The sequence below is a fragment of the Silurus aristotelis genome (genome assembly GCF_946808225.1).
Source record: "Silurus aristotelis genome assembly, chromosome: 25".
NCBI classification, from domain to species: Eukaryota; Metazoa; Chordata; class Actinopteri; order Siluriformes; family Siluridae; genus Silurus; species Silurus aristotelis.
The window spans coordinates 1,651,925-1,670,012 of record NC_139598.1 but is presented as its reverse complement, the minus strand read 5'-3'; the positions used below and the strand labels follow the sequence as shown (position 1 = coordinate 1,670,012).

At 44.7% G+C, this 18,088-nt stretch overlaps 1 protein-coding gene across 5 annotated transcripts in view; it reads left to right on the top strand.

The window, feature by feature from the left end:
• The window catches only part of LOC310719540 (uncharacterized protein), a 102,264-nt gene that overhangs the window by 49,942 nt on the left and 34,234 nt on the right, over positions 1–18,088 (top strand). For 4 of the 5 annotated variants that reach the window (XM_083529377.1, XM_083529375.1, XM_083529378.1 and 1 more), the window contains 8 exons: positions 5,151–5,234; positions 5,713–5,880; positions 5,956–6,045; positions 6,417–6,584; positions 7,788–7,988; positions 9,543–9,773; positions 10,072–10,305; positions 12,096–12,306. In XM_083529377.1, the coding sequence (XP_083385503.1) occupies positions 5,151–5,234; positions 5,713–5,880; positions 5,956–6,045; positions 6,417–6,584; positions 7,788–7,988; positions 9,543–9,773; positions 10,072–10,305; positions 12,096–12,306 (1,387 nt within the window). The remainder of the gene's footprint in view (positions 1–5,150; positions 5,235–5,712; positions 5,881–5,955; positions 6,046–6,416; positions 6,585–7,787; positions 7,989–9,542; positions 9,774–10,071; positions 10,306–12,095; positions 12,307–18,088) is intronic. The other variant, XM_083529376.1, reaches the window with a different exon arrangement.

Below are 18,088 nucleotides of genomic sequence, written 5' to 3'. Positions count from 1 at the left end.
GTGGTGAGTGTGAGGTGTGTGTTAGTGGTGTGTTAGTGGTGTGTGTGGTGAGTGTGAGGTGTGTGTGTGAGGTGTGTATGTGGTGAGTGTGAGGTGTGTGTGTGTGAGTGGTGTGTGTGGTGAGTGGGAGGTGTGTGTGTGTGTGTGTGTGTGGTGAGTGTGAGGCGTGTGTGAGGTGTGTGAGGTGTGTGATCAGCGACAGTGCTACTGGATACTTCACCGTCTCCAAACACTTGTGGCTTTACTTCAGACAAAACACTGACACTGGAGACTCCTTCCATAAAAGAATAAAGAAAGGAAGAAGCGAGTTTGTGGAACTTGATGATTAATAAGGTCGATTTTTTAAAAAAGCCTTTTCATCTGAACATCTGCTCACATTCCAGTTCCAACATCTGGTTCTGCTTTACAGAGAAAACCTCGTCTCTGATCTCGTGCGGTGAACTACTGTAAATGTGCCACTGTCCATTTCCTGTCAGAGGGGAAAAAGGGCAGGGGCAAGAAGGGAGAGAGGGAGAGAGCGGGAGAGAGAGAGGGAGAAGGAGGGAGAGAAGAAGAGGGCAAACAATAATCGGTTTTGTTCCACCAGAGTTCCTGCGTTAGTGCAGCTGAACAAATATCTTCAACACTTTGTATTGAAAGATTCCTCCACCTGCAGCTCTCTTATAAAGTCTTATAAAGTTTTGATGTGAACTTGATCATGACTCAGGGATTTTTCTTTCTCTTTCCCTTCTTTTCTTCTTTAAACTCAAAAAACCAACAACCCTCTGGTTACCGCAGAACTTCAGCTACTTTTGCTCTTTCGTTTGTTTGTTTTTGTAGTTTATTAGAAGTTTCACATTTTTAGATGTGCGTTGTTGCTCTTTCTTTCTTTTTCTTTCTTTCTTTCTTTCTTTCTTTCTTTCTTTCTTTCTTTCTTTCTTTCTTTCTTTCTTTCTTTCTTTCTTTCTTTCTTTCTTTCTTTCTTTTTTTCTTGCTTCTTTTTATTTGATTTATTGTTCTTCAATCAATCCATCATAATTTCCTTTTGGAATATTTTTTATTCTTCCTTCCTTCCTTCCTAATATCTTTTTATTTTCTTCCTTCCTTTTTTTGATCGTTCCTTCCTTTCTTTATCTTTTCTTTTTTACTTTGACTTAGTCTTTCTTCCCTCCATCTCAATAAAACCTTTTTTCTTTTATTCCTTCAAAAACCTCCTTCCTGCTGAAATTCCTTCTTTCCAAACTTCCGAATACTCCATCCGAATAAACAGAGAGAAAAAGACATGAGACGGAAACAAAAATAATAAAAAAGAAAAGAATAATAGATGAGAAGGAAATGGAAGAAGACGAGAGAATGAGACGGTTAGACGAGAGGTTGTGTTGAAGTTGAAGCAGCGGCCATGATGTGTTTACTACTCACCATCCACTGCACCTTACCTAGTGGCCAGAGTCTGAAGATGTGTGTGTGTGTGTGTGTGTGTGTGTGTGTGATGACTTTGCACTTCTCTCTCACACACACACACACACACACACACACACACACACACACACACACACACACACACACACACACACACACACACACACACACACACACACACACACACCCTACAGCGCTGAATCTCTGCAGTCTAACTGTCGCTACACTCTGATATCTCACAGCGCGCTCTGTATTTTATTTTCGTCCCCGACATCAGTATGGGACGTGTTTGACAGTCGCTCGATTTGTTTGTCGGCTGGTTTCATATCACACCCATTCCCTCTTTTCTCTCTGTTCTCTTTACGGAGCGACTGCACGTCAGTTGGGATTCTCTCTGTCAGCGTTTGAAGCGGGTGGAGACGCACAGGGGGAGAGACACGTACACGCCGATTGATTTTTAAAAAATACCTCCTCCTTGATTTCTGTCCGTAACGCTCCTCCAAGTCTGCTTGTACCCCCCCGCACCATCACCCCCCCACCACCAGCAGCACACTCCCGAACCCCCCGCTGTCTGAAGGTTACGCAGTGACGAAGCCAGTCGAGCTGCGACGCTCTGAGATGCTCCTGACACTCGTTTCTTTAGGTGCGTAAATAATCAACAAAATCTGGATCCTGTCACGGAACGACATCGGCTCCTGACGAGAGCTTCATATAAAACCTCATTTTTAAAACCGCGTTTACTTTCCTCCTACAGCCACTTCCTGCCGTCTCGCTGACGTCGCCGTGCTTCTGCGCTCTGATTGGCTTGAACCAGAAATGCATTAGTTATAAACGCGTTTGCTCTAAAACGTTATTGTCTCGATGTAATGCTTCAGTCACTGGGACTCGGACGGTGGACTCGCCGGTCAATCCATTTAAAAAAAATAGTCAATGACATGGGGATTATTTTATGTCTCTGGAAGGAGTCGCCAGTGTCAGCGCTTTTCTTTATTTATTTTTAAGAGAGGGATGAAGGAGTGAGAGAGAGATAAAAAGGGTGAAGGAGTAAAAAAGATCCACCCAATCACTCTCTCTCACTCCTGAACCCAATCACTCTTCCTCTCTCTCCTCCACACATTCACTCTCTCTTTCCCTTCTCCACCCAATCACTTTCTCTCTCTCTCCCTTCTCCACCCAATCACTCTCTCTCTCTCCCTCCTCCACCCAATCTCTCTCTCTCTCCAACCTCCACCCAATCACTCTCTCTCTCTCCCTCCTCCACCCAATCTCTCTCTCTCTCCAACCTCCACCCAATCACTCTCTCTCCCTCCTCCACCCAATCTCTCTCTCTCTCCAACCTCCACCCAATCACTCTCTCTCTCTCCCTCCTCCACCCAATCTCACTCTCTCTCCCTCCTCCACCCAATCACTGTCTCTCTCTCCCTCCTCCACCCAATCACTTACTCTCTCTTCATCCTCCACCCAATCACTCTCTCTCTCCCTCCTCCACCCAATCACTCTCTCTCTCTCCCTCCTCCACCCAATCACTCTCTCTCTCTCCCTCCTCCACCCAATCACTCTCTCTCCCTCCTCCAGCCAATCACTCTCTCTTTCCCTCCTCTACCCAATCACTCTCTCTCTCTCTCCTCCACCCAATCACTCTCTCTCTCCCTCCTCCACCCAATTACTCTCTCTCTCCCTCCTCCACCCAATCACTCTCTCTCCCTCCTCCAGCCAATCACTCTCTCTTTCCCTCCTCTACCCAATCACTCTCTCTCTCTCTCCTCCACCCAATCACTCTCTCTCTCCCTCCTCCACCCAATCACTCTCTCTCTCCCTCCTCCACCCAATCACTCTCTCTCTCTCCCCCTCCTCCACCCAATCACTCTCTCTCCCTCCTCCAGCCAATCACTCTCTCTCTCCCTCCTCCCTCCTCCACCCAATCACTTACTCTCTCTTCATCATCCACCCAATCATCTCTCTCTTCCTCCTCTACCCAATCACGCTCTCTCTTCCTCCTCCACCCAATCACTCTCTCTCTCCCTCCTCCACAAAATCACTCTCCCTTTCTCTCCTCCACACCCAATCAATTTCTCTCTCTCCCTCCTCCACCCAATCACTCTCCCTTTCTCTCCTCCACCCAATCACTTTCTCTCTCTCCCTCCTCCACCAATCACTTAAGAGAGAGTGATTGGGTGGAGGAGGGAGAGAGAAAGTGATTTCAGGGGTTTTAACAGTTGATTATTTTCCTATAACAGACACACAGGAGTGACAGGAAGTGTGGAATCTGCACAGTTACGACTTCCTGTTTATTACATCACATCATCATCATCATCCAATCACCTCTTTCACTTTTTATCCGATCTTTCTCTTTTGTTTGGTGAGCTGCGGCGCTCGGCCCTCGCAGTGTTTGGGCCCCGTACGCAGTGCCACGTCACGTCACGTCGCTTACATCACGTGGCTCTCTCCGCTGTGGTTATCGTCAGTCTCTGTGCAGCGGCGCATGTCAGATGACAGCTTTGCGAGACTAAGCTACAATGCGGCCTGTTAACCGCGCGCGGGAATGCTGTAATGCAATATATTATGCATGCATGAAATGTACAAACACAATGGAATTATGCACCGCTGATATGATACAAGTTTTTCAAGAGCTGTTTCTCCGTACACGCATTCGTTTCACCTTTCTGTTCTTTCCTTTTGGTTTTTTATGGTTTTTGCCAGCGGCCACATTATACGCGGATTTAACGTGTCATGAGTGACGCAGATGCGAATTTATTCTTTGCCACACACTGACTGTACTACAGCTTCTTGAAGATCTGCTTTCCATGGGTTGAAATGGAAGATCTGCTGCTGTAGAGCGCCACCACTACCTGACGTTACTCACACCCTCGTGGCTGAATTCATTTAATTTATATACATATGTATATGGTATAGTGTTTATTTGCTCATTCTGCTAAAAGTTTGTTAGTAAATTTACATGTAAACATTTTTTATTCTAAGCTGATTAGATCTATAAACACCGTTTAAATGGAAGACGTGTGTGTGTTTGGTGTGACGCGCAGGCCGCACGCTCTCGCCGCTTAGCCTCGGCTTAAAGGCACGGGCTCCAGACAGATGGCCGATACAAAAACATTTAAGTCCGGTTTGTGATTGATCCTGACCGTGTTTGCATGGGCCACAAAAGCAATTATTCTCTGAATATAGCTCCGAGAAGCGGCCAAAAGCAGACAGAAACGCCGGGAATTAGCGCAAATTGCAGACTTTGGCGCGCGGTATTGGATGACAGGTTAGCCTTTAATGAAGGAGAAAGCAGGGGTAATTAAATCTGGACGGGGCTTTTGTGTGGCCCCCGGAGCCGGCACGAGAGGAAAGAAAGTGGCAGAAACGGTCCGGCTTGACGCTGCTCTGTCATTCGAAACCGTTCTTCATGAGTGCGGGGTGAAGGGCGAGAAGCTATCTTAACTCCATCAATCCTGCGGACAGATACAAACGACCTTTCACTTTCAATGAGGCGCCACATGAGCTGAGCCGGAGCCAAGTTTTTCTGAGAATAAGATTTTTTTTTTTACCGCCAACATCTCCTCAAACGGTTCATTCTGCTTTCTCCGGTTTAAAGAATTGATTAACGCGGCGCTTATAACGAGGCTCGACACGCTCAATAAGAGTGGACCGGGCCTGCATCGCTCTCGGTGATCTACGCTCATCAGTTTTAAGCTTTTTATGATGGTCATGATTTATATTAGTGATTGTTCACCTGCTTTTTGTGTTTGCAGATACACAAGACAGAAAGCAGGCTGTCTGCAGCCCAGAAGCGACTGCACGAGACCACGAAGCAGCTCATGGAGATGAAAACAGAGGTGAAGCTTTAGGCTTGCTAACAGGAACCATCTCACCTACATGAGCTACATGACTAGCGAGCTCAACATTGGTGATCCAACTGTCTTACTTCTCCTTCATCCATCCATCCATCCATCCATCCATCCATCCATCCATCCATCCATCCATCCATCCATCCATCCATTCATCCATCTGCCTCACTTTCCCTCCACCCACCCATCCATCCATCCATCCATCCATCCATCCACCTTTCTCACTTTTCCTCCACCCACCCATCCTACTATCCATCCATCCATCCATCCATCCATCCATCCATCCATCCATCCATCCATCCATCCATCCATCCATCCGTCTGTCCATTCACTCATCTGTCTCCTTATTCCACCATCCAATCATTGCACTTATTCATCTATCCATCCACCCAACCATCTTGCTAGCTCTTTATCTGTCCATCCACCAAACCCCTGACACCTGGGCTGTGTTTATTTGTGCCTTCAGTGTAAACAAAAACAGAAGGAGGTTGAGAAGCTGCGAGAAGATGCCACAAGGTGTGAAATGCTGGTGAAGGAGAACATTGAGGACTTTCAGAGAGTAATCACTGAGAAGAGAACCTGGGAACTGGAGCTCACCGCAATTGCAGAGAAACACAGAACTGCTCAGCAAGAGGTCTGTCTACGTTAACTTCCAAATATATTACTGCAGAATCACACCCACATCACCCCGATGATTTCCGTGCTCCAGGTGTCCAGCCGAGATCAGGCGATTCTGCAGCTGAGGGTGGAGCTTCGACTTGCAGGGGAGAAGAACCAGGGCATGCAGGAGGAGGTACGGGTGAGGGCCACGTGTGAAGTAAATTTAATCTCCATATGACGGGTGTCTAGCGGAGAAGTAATCTTCTAAGCAGTTTTGTCATTATTTTCCTGACTTCAGCTATTTGTATAAAAAGCTGAGCTGGTCTTAGGAGGTGTTCACAGGAGAAGGAGGAGGAACGTGTGAATCTCCCCTGACCCTCGTGCGGCTCATCGCCACCCGCTTGTTTACTGATTCATGAAAAATGCATGAATGTGTGTTTGGAAGCTGCAGAATAATTTTCAATATTTAGCCAGGCTATGAATACAGATGATGTTGAACTTTTGTGCATTGCGGTGCCGTGTGTGTGTGTGTGTGTGTGTGTGTGTGTGTGTGTGTGTGTGTGTGTGCAGCTGGGGCTGCAGGAGGCTGAGGTCAGCAGGCTTAATGAGAAGGTGAGGAAGCAGCAGGCCTACTTACAGGAGCTGAGCGAGATGTGTCGCCACGGAAACGCCTGTATAGACCATGAACAGCAGAAAACACAGCAGCTCCACTGTGAACTACAGCTCGCCCAGCAACAGGTCAGCAAACACCACCCACACACCACCAACACCAACGATACACCGCCCATGCACCACCCACACCCCACACATGCACCACCCACACCCCAAACATACATCACCCATACACCACCTATACACCACCCACCCACCACCCACACCACTAATGCACCACCCACACCTCACACATACACCACCCGCACACCACCCGTACACCGCCCACACCACCTATACACCACCCATGCATCACCCACACCCCACACATACATCACCCACACACCACCCGTACACCACCAACACACCACCAACACCACCTATACACCACCCACACCCCACACATACACCAACCATACACCATCAACACCAACGATACACCGCCCATACACCACCCATACACTGCCCACACACCACCCATGCATCACCCATGCATCACCCATGCACCACCCACACCCCACACATGCATCACCCATTCACTGCCCACACACCACCTTTACACCAACACCACCAATGCACCCACCACACCCCACACATACACTACCAATACACCACCTACACACCACCCGCCCACCACGCATACACGCCCTATACACCACCTATACAGCCCCTACACACCACCCACACACCACCTATACACCACCCATGCACCACCCGCGCCCCACACATACACCACTCAAACACCACCTATACACCACCCATTTACATTTACACCACACGCTGCAGCCGCAAAGCCAACAGCATTGTGGACGACCCCACACACACCCATCACATACACTCTTCACCCTCCCGCCATCAGGGAAGCGGTTCCGAAGCATTCGGGCCGTCACATCCAGACTGTGTAACAGTTTCTTTCCTCACTTCCCATCAGGCTTCTCAACACAGAACTGAACTGAAACTCACGCACACACAACTGTGTTACTGATCTGTACAACCCAGACTCAACACACACTTAGCCCTGTGTTTTCTGTGATTGTTGTTGTATGCTGCACCATGGTTCAGGAAAAACTTGACTTGACTTGACTTGACTTGACTTGAATAAACCCACAATCAACGTAATTTTTTATTTGCATGCATAATAAAGACTGAGTAAGATTGAGGAAAATAGATGAGTTCCAGGTCATTTTGTAAGTGCAGTGGTCTGAATGTCCAATCATTTCCTACCTGCTATTAAACGCATCCTAGTGTCTGATCTAAAACTCTGACCCCGAGTCCGATCTCGCCGTTTAGCTGAAGAGGCAGGCCGAGCGTACGGAGCGTCTGCAGGGGGAACTGACCGGCTCACGGCTCGACCACACCATCGACGCTGAGCGCTGGACTCTGAGGAACCTTCTATTGCAGGCAGAAGTCCAGCAGCTCCAGGAGCAGAACGTCCAGCACACGGAGATCCTCGGAGAACTCAAAGAGAAGCTCAGAGACGCTCAGGAGAAGGTACAGCACATACAAACCCCTGCACATCACAGGAGGTTAAAGCGGATTGTTCTGAGCGCTCCCTGGTTTATTTATTACCACTTCAGCTTCTTTATAACTCGCCGTGGAACATTTTCCTGCAGACAGCTGGAACCTTTTAACCTACTTTATTTCAGGGTGAAAAGAAAAATGGCTGCTGTTTTCATGACTGAAATTGGGGCGAAATTTTGGTGCCTTTTTTCGGTTTTAAAAGATGCTCCTAGAAAATCAGACGTGTCTAATTCGGGATCTGACGCCGCCTATGAGACACGAAGTCAGTAAACCGGTGCGTTGCAGCACCCGAGAGCCCTAATGAGTACGAAAAAGAGAAAAAAATAAAAAAGGCAGACGAATTTAACACAGTAGCCCCAAGGTCAGGCCGGCGTCTCCTCTCCGTTAATCAGCCAATGGAAATTGCCATTTTAATCACAGGTTTTTTATTACAGTCACAAGAGGAGCATATCAAAGCCATTATGTACTTTCTGAGTCATTTATCAAAGGCACGCATGGGGGGGGTGGGGGTCTTTTAAAAACATTTCGGCGATCATGTCGTAATGTCATCAGCCTGTGAGGTCAGACGGCCGGAATGTGAAATATTCCGAACGAAATCAGAAGCGAAATGAGAGTTGGATGTTTGATCACTGTGATTGTGTTCGACTCTAATTGGCTTTAATTGTGTCTGTTGTGTGTTTCGCGGGCTCTGAGGCATTCATCCACTTTCAGAGCGGCTTGGGGATGTGTGTGTGTGTGTGTGTGTGTGTGTGTGTGTGTGTGTGCAGTACATCAATCCTGGGTCACGATCTGTATCATTTACGCCAAAATACCATTTATTGTGTGCTTTCCCTCCAAGGTTTGCAACGTTGTCTGAGAAAAATGGGTCAAATAACACAGCTAGGATCAGTAATATCTCACAAATGTCAGGATTCCCAAAAGCAGAAAAGTCTTTATGCAAAAAAAAAAAAAGAAAGAAAATAATAATTAAAAAAAGTGTAAAAGTGAAGTCATGGTCTGTCTTAGCCAGGAGTCGTAAAGAATGGAGATCAGTATGGGGTATTGTACTGTTACTCATTTAACAAAATACTGTACATCATTCAGCTAAACAAAGCAATTTACACTACCGTTATATATAAACTTTGCAGTAAATATGCACGTAGCTGTTGGTGCGTGGATGAGCGGCAGTTCACCAGTAGAGGGCGGAGCATACTCTGCGTTGTTTGCCTGCCACGCGAAATTTTTATTTTTTATTTTGTCGTATCTCTATTGTTATCGTACGATCAATAAAAAGTCGAACCATCGTAACTCGGGGACCATCTTTGGATATTTATGTGTGTTCTTTTTATGACATAAAGAAAATTCTCAATACGTCCACTTCAATTGTATAATAAAAAATGTTAATAAAAAAATTGAGTCAGAATCAAATCTATATTACATTATAATTATAACTGAAATAATATTTAAATATAAAATTAAATGGGATTTTTTTTTTTTTATGTTCGTTACGGATTGGTGATTTATTAATTTTTTTTCTAACTGCAGGAACGAGAGTACGAGGAGTTCCTGAAAAAGCGAGATGTGGAGATCAGACTTCTGACCCAGCAGCTGGAGGAGATCCAGGACGAAGCTCAGAAGAGCAGGAACTCATCACAGAGTCATCGTTCTGCTCTGGACATCTTTAAACAGAAATACACCACTGCTATGGAGAAGGTCCAGCAGCTGCAGGTCCAGATGCAGAGAGCAGAAGAAGAGGCAGAGCTTTTTCAGAAACAGGTACACAGGTGGTGGTGTTGAAATGTGGAATTTCTTTTTTAATATACATTTTATACAATGATATTAAATATATATATATATATATAAAAATTATATTGATTAAAAAAATTCTAATAATATTATATTGTAAGGAAAAAAATTTAAAGGTAATAAATAAATAAATAAATTATTAATATTTAAATGAAATTATAAAGGGGGAAATATAGATAATAAAGATAGGAAAAAAAAAAAGTGTGTGTCTGTGTGTGTGTGTGTGTGTGTGTGTGTGTGTGTGTGTGTGTGTGTGTGTGTGTGTCAGGCTATAGAGGCCCGAGCAGACGTGTGCAGTCTAAGAGCTGAGATGTCTGTTCTCGAGACTCGCTACAAGCAGAAAGCGAGACAAGCGGCGCTCACGGTGGAGGCCATGGAGCTGCTCACAGACGATCTCCAGGCGGCGTTGGACGTCCTGAGAAACCAAGAGGATCAGAGAAACCTGCAGCACCAGGAAGAGACAGAGAAATTACGAGTCAGAACAAATAGTCAACAAAAAAAGGTGGGTTCCTGCAATTTTCTCTGCTTTTCCCTTCATTCAGATCATCTTCAGACTCTCTATGAGGCTTCGTTAGTGTCGGTTAATGAACCTTAATATATCATATGAAAGTAAACAAAAGGAAAAGAAAAATATTTCCTTCCTACGAGCGCACAAATTTAATTTGTACAAACAAACCTGGTGCGGTACAAGGTCATAAAATTTTTTAATCAAATGACATTTTATTTTTGTGTGTGTGTGTGTGTGTGTGTGTGTGTGTGTGTGTGTGTGTGTGTGTGTGTGTTTTTAAGCAGTTTTGAAGTACGACTGTGTTTTATTCTTTATTATGTTCGTTAATGAGTTCGATTCTGCAGAGAGACGTGTCTCCTGTAGCGATACGTACCCGAGTGCCTCTCAGATCCACGTGTCCTTTCACTCGAGGGCCTTGTTTTTTATTTTATTTTTTATCTCAGACATGTTCCTTTAGAGTGTTTTTATATATATTTACACACACACACACACACACACACACACACACACACACACACACACACACACACACACCAGTGATAATACTGATATATAAAAGCTTTTTTGTGTTGTTTTAGATTAATGACTTTTTCGCTTATTGCCCTGAAGTGGTTTAGATGAACGATGAGCCTCGTACGTCGAGTCGATTATACTCCTCAAACGATTAGACTTTACACACGTCTGCATCATTAACACTACACTGGTCTGCGAATTGCTGATTGCACCCCAGGCCTCCTCACCTTCTCACTTTCTCACCACTTTACTAAAACTCTTGTATCTGAAAATGAGCCCAAATCTCCACAAAATCTTGAGGAACATCTTCCCAGAAGAGTGGGGCTTATTATAGGAGCAAATGGAGACTCAATGTGGAATGGGATGTTTAAAAATCATGTAACATACACGTCGGGTCTTTGTGAGGTCTGTAACGTTTTCCCGTCGTTCACACGAGACGTTGGAGCCGCGGATTAATTTAGAGCAAAATTGTGCCCAGTCAAAGCCATTGACTCCAATTACAGTGTAAAAGGACGCTGAATATTCAAACAAGAGGGAGCAGGCGATCGACGGCCCGGCGGAGAATGGAGGTGTGGGCCGATGGTGGTGGAAAGACCCACCCCTTCATTAGCACCCGAGGTGAAATAATAGGCTCTCATTCAGCCAGCAGTAGAAGAGGAAGAGAGAACAAGCTCCCGGTGGGCCATTTTCCTTCTTTCTTTTTTTTTTTTTTCTTTTTTAGTTGTCTGGTCTCATCAGTAGCCGCTGGCACACTGTCAAGGTTTTGAATAACAGGGGCGCATTAAAAGGCTTGAATTAACATGATCACGCATAGACAAGTTCAATAATGAGCCACATGGTGACATACATGAGGGTAATTAGGGTAATTAAATAATAATGGACGTGGATGCAAATTCCAGATTGACACAAGTGGACCCTGGGTGCAGTTCCTATTTAGTATGCAACTGATAAACATAGGGGCAGCACTTAAGGTTCCAGGAACATAGCGACCACAGCGTTCTCGATCGCCTGCAGCTAGAACTGCGCTCAGAATCTGAACGTCGTCCTCACACGTAGGTGTAGCAAACTTAGCAACACCTTTTTGTGGTTTGTTCCTCTCAGGAAAATATGAGAAAGAGTTCCCTTTCAGACAGGGTTCCATAACGAGCCTAAGGTAGAGCCTGTTTACCAAAACCCAGAGGTGCTTGGCTTCTCTACAAATGGGATAAAACTTCACAATCGCTTAGCGTTGGTCATCCTGGTCACGATGCCCCTCTCGCCACACCTCTTAGGTGGAGACGGAGCTGGCTCTGGTGAAATCCGAGCTGCAGAACACGCTCCTGATTCTCAAGACTAGAACTAAAGAACTGCAGGAGCTCCATGAGGAGATGCAGAAAGCGAGCGAGGTGAAGAACGTGAAAGAGGAGAATGAGGTTATGAGGAACAGGCTCAAGCAGATGGGGAATCAACTTCAGGAGCTCCTCGCCTTCTTTACAGATACAGGTATGATCCTACTTACTTAGTTTTATAGAAAATTAACAACACTTTCTGATCAATCAGAAGCCAGGATTATTTAAATATGTAAAATGTCTGGCGTGTGTGTGTGTGTGTGTGCGTGTGTGTGTGTGTGTGTGTGTGTGTGTGTTTTGACAGAGAACTCAGAGTGTGTGATCACTGTGTGATTGTTGTGCCTCATTATCGGTTCGCTAATAAAGTCACACTGGTGCAATGACCTGACCCCACTTCACACTGCATACAACACACACACCTGATCACACACACTCAAATTAACATACACTGCCTGATAAAGCGTCCACCCCCTCGAGTCGTAGCGAGATCCTGGATGAATATTTTGTGCCATTATTTAAATTTACTTCAAAAAAAGGACAGATTTTTGCATCCGCATGCACAGAAAGAAAGTCTCCTATTTTTTTTTTTATCCTGCAAAATAACTACAATTTATATCAGATCGTCTCAGAGTCGTGTGACGCATATACGGTAGACAAATCAGCGTCAAGCAAGGCCTTATCTGCTGCCCTAAACACTATCAGAATCACTGACTTGCGTTTTTAATATCTTGTCAATGAATATGTATAAAAGGATAATATATAATAGTCTATTTTCTTTATTTCATAGCGTTTCTTTCAGTTTCACTGTGTATGTTTATGTTTCTATCCAATCAGATTTCAGCTTTCGCATCATGTTTTGCCAAAGAAGTCTTGAGGCCTACAGAATCAGCACTGCAGCCGCCTGTAGCCTTGAATATATAAGACTATTGCAAGTCCAGGGCCGTCTAACAGGCGTACGATAACGTCACAATTTTCACGTACTTTGATTGGATAGTCAGAGAGCGCGCTAGTCAAAGCTCGCGAACCGCATCTGTAGCAAACTGCACAATCTCCGATATATTCATGTGCATTTAATAGCTGTTTTTTTTTTTTCCATTCCACAATGACTGACAGAGGAGAGGAAGGCGATTTGGTTGGAATTTTTTTTTTTTTCTTTCCTGTGGAATTTGCACAAAAACACACAAAATTCCCAGAAAAAAAAACGTAATGCGCAGAAGCAATGCAGGAAAACCCAGGGTCATATTACGAGGTTGATATCGATGCTTCTGCTGGAGATGATGTATGCGGGAGGTGCGGCTGCGGCTACAGTGAAAGGAGACCTGTTGAACTGTGTTCATTGTGTTTCTCGCTTTATTAACGACGTTCACTGTGTGAGATTCCTGTCTGTGATGTAGCGCTCTGTTCTACTGCACTTCTCTTTTATACTGATGATCTCTTTATCTTGGGATGAATGTGAACGCTGACTGCACCCCAGGCCACCTTACAAATCTCCAACATCCAGTGGAACATCTTCCCAGAAGAGTGGAGGTTAATATAAGAGGAAATGGGGAATGGGATGTAATACCAATCTTATGTTCCACAAACTTTTGTCCATATAGTGTCCACCAAAGTTTGGCAAACTCATCATCTTCACAGTCACCTGAAAGTTGTAGAACAGGACTAAACTCCACCAGAAGAAGAACCTTGAATGTTCGAGTCCTATAAATATTGTGCGTGTGTTGATTGCAACAGCCCTCGGGGGGATTGCAGTGACTTCCTGGTCGACGTGCTCGTGTTAGTTTGGAGAGTAGCGTGTATGAGTAAGTACAGTGAGATTAGACCTAGGATATATTTACTGGTTCTCCTGGTTGTATTGGGAGCAGAGGTTACTTAAGGGCATGTCAGGTTTAGGATGTGAGGGTTTCGACCCGCTGTGCGTCTGGCTTTGTGTGTTTGGTTTAGCTGAAGCTGACATGCCCCCGCTTGGCTGTACATGTTCAATACACACGCACAGGAACCGCAGCTCACCTTAATGATGGCTGTGTGTGTGTGTGTGTGTGTGTGTGTGTGTGTGTGTGTGTGTGTGTGTGTGAGGGGTAATGATGCGGTGCCGTGCTGCCTGGCTTGGCTGTCTGTAGAGAACTCCTCATTTGCAGTCTGGGAGGCCTTTGTTGTTCATGCGCACAGTGTTGTTACGCAGTCTGGAATGTCTCATTAAGAATTAACGTGGGCATCCTTAGCAGGCGACAGGCAGAGATCACCCTGCGACACACACACACACACACACACACACACAGCCCTCCAGCCTGAGCGCTTTAATTATCAGGAGTTATCCATCCCCCTCCTCTCCCTTTGTCCCCACCGTGCCGGTTATGATCTGATTCTGAAGCATGCCGAGCCGCCGCGGCCTCACCTGGCACCCTCGCCTCCTCATTACCTTCCACCTCCCACACTCGGCTAAACACGCCAACTGCTCGGGGGTGCCAGCTTTGGGAGATTTTTCAAAATGGTGGTTCCATTTTTAAAATATATATATACGCAAAGACTACTTTTCACCACAACATTTTTTTCTCCCAGGACAATAGACAAGACAAGAGCCAGGAGAAGACGTGACGTCCGAGCTTTTCCTCCGAACAGCTAAGCGTCCCTCATCCCTGGGTGCCAAGGCAACAACTGATGCACTTATGCACATCTCTCTATCTTTTTCCTTCTTCCGCAGCATTAAAGTCGACTCGACTCGAGAGCGGTGCCGCGTATCGATTTCAGAGCGCTTAAAATGTAAAAAAGGTCTGCGTGGTGTTTGATTGGAATCGGTGTTGCTCTGTGCATAAGTTATGGATTTCATGTTTTTTTTTTTTTTAAGACGGGGTGGGGACAGGACGACCGACACGCACAACAACCACGAGAGTTCTAGTAGCCGATTGAACCGTACGAAGGCAGACAGACTTGCGGGAAAATAAATAAATAAATAAAAACGATGCCGACCTGTCGAGGAACCCTGGCAGACTTCAACAACGGGCGGTTAAGAGACCGTCTCGTGCTTCAGCCACTCAGCCGAGCCCTTGGCATGGATGAATGGAGTGCTTAGGAGAACAGAGCTTCTCGCCATGCTTTGTGTAGCCCCCCCATATACAACCCCCTCTATGTACACTTCCGCTTCGACGTCACCGTGAGTCCTACTGCTAATCGATGAAGGACGAAGCTCTTCACTTCTGCTCAGGGTTGTCCGCCTCAAGCAGTTACTACTTCTCTTCTGCTTTCTTTTTTTTCCCCCGCAAATTCAAATTCATCTAAACATGATGTGTTCCTTCGTTCTTTTTTTTTTTTTTTTTTTATTGTATTAGTCTCTGTTGCATAGGATTTGGCCTCGCTGACCCACACCACGGCTGCTCAAGGTGTTTATTTTGTGCCATTTACATGCAGCTCTGCAATAAAAAAGAGAGAGAGAGAGACAACAACGACGAGGAGGAATAATGCATTTCTGCACCGGAATATATAACTTCATGCAGAAGCTCCGGCGTCTATCACTGCAGAAGAGAACCGAGCGGCGATTGGCTGGCAGCGACATGATTTACGAGGGCCGGGGTTGCGGAGGTCGCTACGGGACAGAACCTTGTGGAGAAAAAAAGATGATACATGGCGAAATAATTGAAGAATCCTCAGCTCTTAGTGTAAAAATGTTTAAATGCAAATGCTGCTAATGCACAGAAAAGTGATAAATGGCAGCCGGGTTGTGTGAGAGGTGAAGGCTGAGTGTGCTGAATACTCAAAATCCAGGACATTATACACACACACACACACACACACACACACACACACACACACACACAACCTACTGTTACACACAGGGTTTTTTTTTTCTTTTCCCACTTTTTGTTTGTTTAGATTTATAATAATAATAATAATAATAATAATAATAATAATAAATACACATATTTTGTACAGAGGCCATACATTTTCATTCCTTTTTCTAAAACGCTGTTTCTCCCCGAGCCAGCAGAGACGTCCTCTCTCTCTCTCTCTCTCTCTCTCTCTCTCTCTCTCTCTCTCTCTCTCTCTCTCTCTCTCTCAAAGGTATACATTTTAAAGATGATGGAATTATCAGCGAGATCACCTGAAAAAAAATAAAAAAAAATAAATGCAGGGAGTGAGCAGATCCAAGGAAAAAACATTTTTTCCCCAACACAACCAGATTACTGCAGCTAATTGCGTTACACGGCGCATCGATCGAAAAACTGTTGTACTCAGAAAACATCTAAACACACGATTTCTGACTTCTCTTTATTGCAATCTATCCTACGACCCACCCTCCTTTTTTTTTTTTATATCTTCAATTAAATTTTAATTTTTTTATGAAAAAGACACGAATTGTATTGTTACGAGGAGTCATAATGAAAGAAAACCTCAGGACAGGGAAACATCAGAAAAACTACTATTCTACACCAATCTATTGATCAGCTCATATCAAAGGAGTATGTTTGACATAAGATTACCTGCCAGTTTGAACATTAGGTACACTGTGTTATAGCCAGGGGCAGTTGTACGTCTGCCAAAGGGATTGTAAATAAGGCAGCAGCTGCGAGCGCCTCTGGCTTCGAATCAAGTCGAACTCGAAAACCGCGGAGACGACGAGGATTTTCAAAAATCCCGCCTTTCCACACCATTTCTACGGGAAGTGACCACCGTCCTATAGGTTGCTGTGTTTGGTCCAAACCTTATATTTACACATTTCCTTTCTGTGAGCCCTTCTTTTACATCACTCTCGCCATTATTTCATCACGTAGCGCTCTACACTCGAACACACCTGCATGCAGCTAAATCAAATCAAATCAAATAAACCAGAGATTTAATTGCTCACTTTCTCTCAGTGTGGCCCGTGTTAACCTGCTTCTATCAAATTAATACCTTCTGGCTTTTTTATTTTAGAAACAAAATTTTTATATTTTTTTTATCTGCAGCTGAATTTTAGGCATCTTGTGTTATTGATTTATTTGGATGTATAACTTTTTTTTACCTCAAGGTTCTGTAATCTAGCTGAGGTAGGGCTTGCATTCAGGCTTGTGTGTGTGTGAGTGTGTGTGTGTGTGTGTGTGTGTGTGTGTGTGTGTGTGTGTGTGTGTGTGTGTGTGTGAGTGTGTGTGTGTGTGTGTGTGTACGTGGTTAAATATTTACAGATTTCGGGTTGCCTCTTCAATTTCCTGCGGCTCCAATTTAAACAGTTTGGGCCCTGCAACGCCATAAATTAATCATGTTTTGACTGTGGATTTTTCTTTTTTTACTTTTAAACATCAGTTCGTTTTCTCTCTCTCTCTCTCTCTCTCTCTCTCTCTCTCTCTCTCTCTCTCTCTCTCTCTCTCTTTCTCTCTCTCTCTCTCTCTCTCTCGCTCTCTCTCTCTCTCTTCCCAGCCGTATATAACACACTATTTAGAAGAGACTGAAAGCCCTTAAAGCTCTGCTGCGCTGGATCCATTTCACTCAGCAGCTCAAACTAAAGGGAGCTCTACTTACAAAAATAACACAATCATCTCTGCATTCAATAATCCATAGTCTGAGACTCGGTTCTGACTGGAGTCTGGGTTTTATTAGATCTGTTTAAAAAAAGAAATTATCCCTCGCTTTATATCAAATGTAAAAGCTACAACGCTGCTCCGATATGTTGGCCGAAATGTAGGTGTTTTAAACACACACTCGATACATTCGCTATACAGAAAACCAGAATGAGCCATTTTTTTCCATGATAGATGTACAAAAGACTGAGAGAGAGAGAGAGAGAGAGAGAGAGAGAGAGAGAGAGAGAGAGAGAGAGAGAGAGAGAGAGAGACTCAGCTGTACTCTCTAGTGTTCAAGTTCAGGCTTAAAGTAAAGAGTGCCATCTATTGTCTGTTGCTGGAATTTCTGCTTTGTAGCAGACACAACAAAAGGATTGGGGCTTGACAGCACTTCGAGTTCAGGCGAAT